The 8,336-nt window shown below is 47.2% G+C and overlaps 1 protein-coding gene across 1 annotated transcript; it reads right to left on the bottom strand.

The window, feature by feature from the left end:
* Positions 1–4,205: 4,205 nt before the first annotated feature.
* Positions 4,206–5,784, bottom strand: UBL5 (ubiquitin like 5). The gene is made up of 5 exons (XM_079702250.1): positions 5,709–5,784; positions 5,310–5,376; positions 5,013–5,096; positions 4,814–4,851; positions 4,206–4,360 (listed from the first exon to the last, which is right to left on the bottom strand). Exons 2-5 carry the CDS (start codon positions 5,363–5,365, stop codon positions 4,317–4,319), a joined length of 222 nt encoding a protein of 73 aa, XP_079558376.1. The 5' UTR covers positions 5,366–5,376; positions 5,709–5,784; the 3' UTR covers positions 4,206–4,316.
* Positions 5,785–8,336: the final 2,552 nt, after the last annotated feature.

Below are 8,336 nucleotides of genomic sequence, written 5' to 3'. Positions count from 1 at the left end.
TTTTATATCACGGAAAATTTCTGGATTTATTCAAATATGTTAATGACTAACACTGGTGATTCAGGTGAAGGAAGAAATGGAAACTAAGTTCTAATATAACATTTTGATTCTTTTTTACAAGCATATATGAGCACAGTAGTAATAATACTTTTTAAAAGATAATTTTAGGTAGACTTAGGGCAGAGCTGCAAAAGTAGTATAGTTTTCAATGTCCTTCACCCAGCCTTCCCTTATATTAGCATCTTACATAATAGAACAGAGGCTCTCAACTAGGGGTGATTTTGCTCCCCAAGGGACATTTGGCAATGTTTAAGACATTTTTGATTGTCACAAATGGAGGAAAGGAGATGCTACTCGCATTTAGTGGGTAGAGGCTGAGTATGTTACTGAACATCCTACAATGCACAAAGAATTATCCACCCAAAATGTCAACAGTGCCAAAACTTGAGAAATTCTGCCACAGAATAATGATCAAAACTAAGAAATCAACATTGGTACAATACTATTAACTAAACTAGACCTTAAAAGAATTTCCCCAGTTTTCCCACTAATATCCCTTTTATGTTTCAGGATCTATATTGTCATGTCTCCTTGGTCTCCTCCAATATATGTCAATTTCTAGGTCTTTCCTTGTCTTTCATGCTCTTGATACTTTTGTAGAGTAGAATGTCTCTCATTCTGATGTTTGGTCATGATGGGGTTTGTCTGGTATTTTCTCATGATTAGATTGAGGGTATGCATTGTTGAGAGGGATACCACAGAGATGATATGCCCTTCTCAGTGCATCATACTGGGTGATCAATGATGTTGCAATGTATTACTGGTAGTATTAGGGTTTCAACTGCTGCATAACAAATTACCCCGCAATTTAGTGGATTAACATTTGCCATCTCAGTTTCCAGTACAGTTTAGCTGGTGTCAGCAAGGGTGTCTGTGGTCTTATCTGAAGGCTTAACTGGATAGGATCTGCTTCCAAGCTCCCTCCTATGGTTGCTAGCACGACTTAGTTGCTAACAGGATACTGGACTGAGGACCACAAGTTCTTCACTGGCTATTGGCTGGGGGCCGGTAAGGCAGCTCACAACCTGGCATCTGGCTTTCATCAATGAGCAAGAGAGCAAGCAAGATAGAAACCAGTCTCTTCACAACCCAATCTCAGAAGTGATATACCATCACTTATGCCATATGCTGTTTGTCAGAAGTTAGATCTACCCTATACTCAAGAGGAGGGGATCACACAAGGGTATGAATACATGAGATCATTAGGGGCCATCTTAGAAGCTGCCTCTCAGTTGTGATGTTTTTGATCACTTGGTTAGGGCAGTATCTGAACTATTTTCCCCTTTGTAATGAATAACTACTTTTGGGAGAGATAGTTTTGAGACTGTGCAAATATCCTACTTCTGCTTAAACTTTTGCCCACCAATTTTAGCATCTATTAGTGCATCTTGCCTACAGCAATTATTACTACGGTGATGCAAGGGTGGGTGATTTCTTATTTCTCTCTTTCCTTCTACAACTAACTGAAATCCTTTTGTAATGAAGAGTTGTCCCTTTCCACCCACTGATTTACATATTCAGTTATTTATTTATATGAGCATGGGCTCAGGACATTTAATTATTTGGGTTAGAATCCAATACTATTGTTATTTTGTTGCTCAAGTTGTTCCAGATTTGGCCACTGAGAGCTTTTTCACAGGTTGGCCTCTGTGCCCTTTCGACATGCTTCCATCCTTTTTATTTGAGTACTTCTTACCTTCTGGTACACAAATTTTGGGGGTTTGTATTTTAAGCAGACAGATAAGGAGGATACTGACCTATAAGAGCAGGAAAATACAGGCTCAGCTCTCCCAGAAGCCCTGGTTCCTTTTATTGGAGAATATTATTTAGAAACCAAGATCTGGCTGCTGGGTGTGCTCACTGATACTGGGGTGTCACGGCTTCTGGTCCCTCTAAGTGGGTAAAGGAAATATATGGATATATGCACATGTCTGTATTTCTACATGTGTCTGTAAACATATTAAACAAAAACCATGAGTCCACATTGATAACTCCCAACTCTAATCCAGCTCCACAGGGTTCATTCTACCCAACCCCTTCCACTGTACCCTCTCCTAGTTTTATTTGTAACTTCTTTCTCCAGCAGCAAGAAACCTGGCTCTAATTATATACAATATATTATCCAACCCTGTGTGTGTATACATGTACAAAACTAGTTTCAGATTTGCTAAATTATACCACTGTGAGGAACCTAGTTACCAACTAAAGTACAGTGTTTGTGTATAATTGTTTTTTCTTTATCCTTACAGTATTAAATCAAATTACTTTTTCAAGGTTATTTAGGTCAGCTCCTTTCTCCCCTAACCCCTTTGGTGGGGTCATGTGACTCATTTGTAATACAGGCAGATTTATTTGACAGCCTGCATTCCATCTTTCTCCCTATGTCCTGGTTGGCAAATGCTGAGTCCTGCATCCACCACTACAGTTCCAGACATAGCAGTTCCATCACCACAAAAATCCCTGCATACTGCCCTTTTATGTAAAAAAAAAAAAAAAAAAAAGCAAACAAAAATCAATAAAAATACTAATTAAAAAGAATGAAACAGATAATTTATATAGAAAGAAGTAAAGCATAAAAAAGCAAACCGCTGAATGGTATGCAAATATTACAAAATATATAATTATTCCAATTGTATAAAAACTATAGGTTATATTTCAGAAAATTTCTGGATTCACTCAAATGTTAATTATTGCCACTGTCAGTGGGGATATTATAAAAATAAGAAACAATTTTTAACAAAACATTTGGATTTTTTCTACAAGCAGTTATTGGCACAGTCTTTTGAAAAATAAAACTGAAGTTTATATAAATGCATTGAGAAAGGCCTGACCTCAGGAGAGAGAATGGGGCCAGGAGTGGGGCCTCAGGAGAGAGAATGGGGCCAGGAGTGGGGTCTTACTTTTAGCCTGTACTTTTCTATGCTGATTTGAAAACAAGGACTCACCTTGTCAAGGCTGTCATGAAATTTAAAAAAAAAATTGGGGGGGGGTTGTTCTTTAAGCAGACAGGTAAGGAGAATACTGACCTATAAGAGCAGGGGTACCAGAAAACAGAGATTTCTAACTTGTCAGGAGGAAGTGGAGTCCTAGGGACAGGAGGGAAGCCAAGGGAGCAGGTAGGGAGGTGGCCAATGGAGACCAAGGTGAGACCATCACCCCAGGCAGCCGGCAGGTCTGCATCCCAAGAAGCTTGGTGTCAAAAGGCAGGCAGAAGCCTGGGTGGAGCAGTGAGCTAGACTTGAACATGGTTATATCCTGAGGAGGATCAGCCAAGTCAACACACAGAGAGGGGAGAAGGGATGGAGCAAGGCTCTAGGTGAAACTCTCAAAGCAGCTCCAGAATGTGGCTCTGGGAAAGGACAAGGCCAAGGTTGACCCCAGGATCTGTGGCCAGGGGAACAGAAATGGAGTGTTTGGGGTCCTGTCTACTCAAACCTGAGGGAAGAAGGCAGGAGACAGCTAATAATGCCAGGCATCCTGCTGTTTTAACTCCATTATCTCATCATTATCTCATGGAAATGTGATTGTCATCATGGTTCCCCTTTTTAGAGGAAGAAACTGATGATCAGAGAGGCTGACTCCTCCAAATTCCACTGCTAATGATCAAAATTCAAACCCAGTTGGTCTGACTGTTGAGGCTGGGTTCTTCTTATAGCCTATGCCACACTGTTTCACTCTGTCCATAAGGATTTCATAAGTGCTAAGAACTGTGGCTGCTTAATCATGCTTTATCTCATCTCCACTTCACAACCCACCACTGAAGTAAACACCTCGGTTCCAGTTTGGATAAGGAAATGAAGGTTAAGGGAAATTAAGTAACTTGCCCAGGGTCACGGTTGGTGGCAGAGCTGGGATTCCACCCATAGTCTCTCTGAATCTAAACCTGTATTCCTAACTACTACATCTACTGTCCTTACCCTTCCTTGGTCCATTAGGATGACAATAATCCCAGGATCTCTTGACCTTCAGAGACACATGGCTAGCCCCAGAGCTCTGGTCTTCCATTCAGGCTCCCAGTCTACTGACTCCCTCATTGATCCAATCTTGAACTCTTATTGAGCAGCTGGGTACTGAGAATATAATGACGACCAGATGCCAACCCTCCCCTCAAGAGACAGCCCTCACTCAAAGATGACAACGGTGAATGAAGCAGCCTCGAAGTTTTTATTAACATGAGTTTTCAAAAACAAGCATCCATATTAGTGAGGGGGGTGAGGGTGGGGGAAGAGGGAAGGACACGGAGAAGGAATTCTGCTCTATTGGTAATAAAGCTCCAGGTTCATCCCATCGTGGATTTCATCTGAAGTACAGGTGTTAAGGAATCCTCGCTGTGGGCTCCATCCCCACCCCTCCCATCTGTCACAGTTGGGTCAGGGTGGCCACATTTTAATTTGGATCATTTTAATTTGAAAAGAATCCAAACTTTTAAAAAAGTTCATGTTCCTTTGGCACAACAAACATGCCCGAGTCTCCCTCCACTCTGACCTCCCGTACCCAACTCAAGTGGAGCTCAGTAATAAATACTTTGACTGAAATGTGTCAAAGTCTTACAAGCCGAGTCAAATCAAAACATTTCACCAACCACCCTCCTCCCCCAACAAAATAATTACATGGCTCCCATTTTCTAAATACTTAGCATGTGCCACGTATTAAGTTAAACACATTATGTGCATAATCTCATATAGACTCCAGTATTGAACAAAGAGAATCAAGTCTGGGTATGTAGACCCTTCCTCAAGAAGTCAAAGGATACAGTCCCCCAGAGATACGTGGTCCTTAAAAATCGTGTACCTGCGGGATAAAAACTTTTCAGGAAAAAGCCTAAGGAGGCTCTTGAGCCTGGAGGCAAGCTGAGGAAGTTCTGCCTAAGCAAAGGGCTGGCTGCAGCCCTCCCCTAACCAGAAACTTCTGGCCTGCTCCTGTCCAGCCCCCAGCTCTACCCCTGTACTCACCACTTCTTCAATACGATCTTGTTCCAACGGGTGCCAGTTTGGGCTGCAATCAGCTTCTTAAGGTCCCCGATGGTGTCATCAGTACTGGACGCAGAGGAATTAAGGAAAATGGAAGGGGGAGATAGAACGCGACGAGGACATTTCCAGGAGTGAATGCACTCTGCCAGGACCCCATTCCCGCCCCCACCCCTGCCCCCGGGTTTAACTAAAATCACCCTACAACATGGACTGAGTTGCCTGCCTCATTCATGTCAAGCACCCTCCGGAAGCCACCGCCTCTCGGCCGCCAGTGGATACTTGCACTTAACGCGGACCTTCTTCCCCAGACGGTCGTTGCAAACAACCTCGATCATCCTGGCTGGAGCTACACAGGGCGGGGATAGAGGCAAAAGAATCAGGAAGGACTTCAGGGGTCCCTCAGGCCCCAAGGCACCCGGTTATTGAGACTTAATGTTCACGCCCCCCTCAATCCCCCAGATCGGACTCTTCCTGGGCCCCAAGTCCCGTGTCCCAGGACCTCGGACCCCACGGCGACCGCGGACTCCAGGCAGCAGCGCGCCCTACCCCCCGTCCCGGCCCAGTCCCATTTCAGGTAGCCTGAAGGCCGAGCCTCGCCTCTCGCAGGCGGGCGGATCCTCGATGGCCGGGTCCCATCAACTTTCCCCTACTCCGGACCTCTCCACCTGGCCCCCTCACCTCGAATCTCCTGGAACCAGCAGACGCCACACGAAGCTCGCTCGAAGGCAGAGCCCCAGCCAGCGGTGACGCTAAGAACCGGAAGCGGAAGTGCGCAACCGAAAGCTCCTCCCTCCGCCCCTCCCAGTGTCTGTCAACACCCCGCGGAGTTCGCAGCCCCGGGCCGGTGTGGGCTTGCGGTTCCCAGGAGCAGCTTTGGGGTCCCGAGCCTGAGTAGAGGGACACATGTGGACGGAGCGTGGAGCCGAATGAGGGTCCCGGCGGAGGGGGGGGCGTGGAGAGTCAGAGGTCATGAACCGGCGCCCAGCCGTTTGGATGCAGTTAGTTGAAGGCTTTTCGCTGTGCCGAGACGCCGTCTGGTGTGGCATCTCGGGGGGCGGGGATGACCTCTCGTTCCTGAGCCTGACGGAGCCTCTAACTGCAGCTTTAGGGTTTTGGGGAGCCTGGGTCAAGTCCTGCGGGCATCCCGTCCGCCCCCCTGCCTTCATTCAGGGCTGGGCCTCGGAAGCGTTTTGCTCACCCCTCCCCTCTGCTTATCTCGCCTGCCCCCAGGGACATCTTGGGTGCAGACTGCAGTCAATAAGTGAAGGAGCCTCCTGATCCTGGCCTGGATACCAGCACTTACCAGAATGGAGTTCACGTTGCACGCCTACCTGCAACACTGACGAGGAAGCCGGAAACTGCACAACTGCAAAATATCTCAGGTCTGTATCTTCAAGGAAGGTCGCTCCCGCCCTACAGGGGGCACTGTGTAGCAGTTCCCAACCTTGCCTTTCAGCGCCAAAGCAGCCCCTGAACTGGTCTGGTTCCCCAGAGCTGGTGGGACAGAGAACACCCCTCCCTAAGTCCAACCTGCCAATGGAACTGACTCTTGAACTGTTCGTTCTCAGCAGACAGGATTCTCCTAGTTTGGTGAGCCTAAAAGGATTCACTCTGAAAAGGGGCCACCACTTCTTTTTTTTTTAATTTTTATTTATTTATTTTTGGCTGCGTTGGGTCTTCGTTGCTGCACGTGGGCTTTCTCTAGTTGCCCCGAGCAGGGGCTACTCTTCATTGCGGTGCGTGGGCTTCTCATTGTGGTGGCTTCTCTTGTTGCGGAGCACGGGGGCTCTAGGTGCGCGGGCTTCAGTAGTTGTGGCACATGGGCTCAGTCGTTGTGGTGCACAGGCTTAGCTGCTCCGCGGCGTGTGGGATCTTCCCGGACCAGGGCTCGAACCCGTGTCCCCTGCATTGGCAGGCGGATTCTCAACCACTGCACCACCAGGGAAGCCGCGGGGCCACCACTTCTGATTCACCCAATCCACCTTCTCAAACTAGGATATGAGATTAGGTGGAAGACATGAGATGCTTTCCTGGGGAAAGGGAGGGTGCTCTGTGACCCTGTTGGGGCCGTCCTGCCTTAGGGAACTGGCCCAAGGAGTCCCACCTCAAACACTAGACTCAGGGGCCTTCCTGCCTCAGGACTTTGATCCGTTATTTCTCCGACCCCTGCAGAATCCCTCTGAGTGGGCTTGAGAGGGCAGGGAATCTGAATGGAAAGCTTATTCAGATTGGAGACACAGGCTTTGGATCCAGACAGATGAGTCAGAACCCCTTAATATTAAGCTGTGTGATCACAACTCTTCCCCTCTCTGATTCTCATCTTCCTCATCTATGAATGGGGAGAACAATCCCCACCCTAGGATTGTAGTAAGAATCGGTCTTGGACCAGCCCCTGACAGTCCTCTTGCAGAAGAACAGATGGGGCAAGAGGGGGAGATGGGAAGGTCAAGGGTGAGCTTGAGGGGACTAATGTGCCCGAGGAAGTTTGGAAGGAGCACATCTTTGCATTCACGTAGAAATACTAGGACACACCAGATGTTGATGGTGTTTACCACTAGACGGTGGAATTGCTGTGTCTCATGTTCCTCTTTTTGGTGCTTTTGGTGTTTTCCCAGATTACCTACAATGAACATATGTTACTTTTGTAATCAGAAGAAAAAGTAAATGTTATTTTTTTAAAACAAGAAGTTCTATTTTTTCAATGTTTGATTCAAAGATAACTAGGGAATTCCCTGGTGGTCCAGTGGTTAGGACTCTGCGCTTTCACTGCCGAGGGCCCGGGTTCAGTCCGTGCCCAGGGAACTAAGATCCCAGAAGCTGTGTGGTGCAGAAAAAAAAAAAAACCCCCAAATTTTAAAAAAAATTTTAAAAAAGGGGGAGCTAAGGCACAGGATGGTGATGCTGAGTTATGGGCTGGGGGGGATTGGAAAGGGGTGAGGAGTGCTGCTGAAAGGGGAGGAATATAAAGTCTGGGATTGTTGGGGACTTGGGCTCCATGGGCAGTAGTGGGGATCTAGTGGGGGGCTGCCAGCTCCAACTGGGCTAAGGCATCCTGAGGAAGTGGAGGGGATGGGCAATGGGAAGTCCCAGGACTAGGCTGCCACTGCTGCATGGACTGTTTCCTCCAGAGTCAGGTGGGAGGGGGAAAGGCCTCAGGAGATAGGACACCTCACCTTAGAGACCTCTCTCCACATCCTGGTAAATATCATTCGGCGCTTCCCATGAAGGGACTCAGTGCCTGCCCATTGAGGGGCCAGGACAGCCCCATCCTCCCGTCTAGGCAGCCGAAGGACCTGCTGTCAGAGC

This window comes from Hyperoodon ampullatus, assembly GCF_949752795.1.
Source record: "Hyperoodon ampullatus genome assembly, chromosome: 4".
Classification (NCBI taxonomy): Eukaryota; Metazoa; Chordata; class Mammalia; order Artiodactyla; family Ziphiidae; genus Hyperoodon; species Hyperoodon ampullatus.
This window is presented reverse-complemented; position numbering and strand designations above follow the sequence as displayed.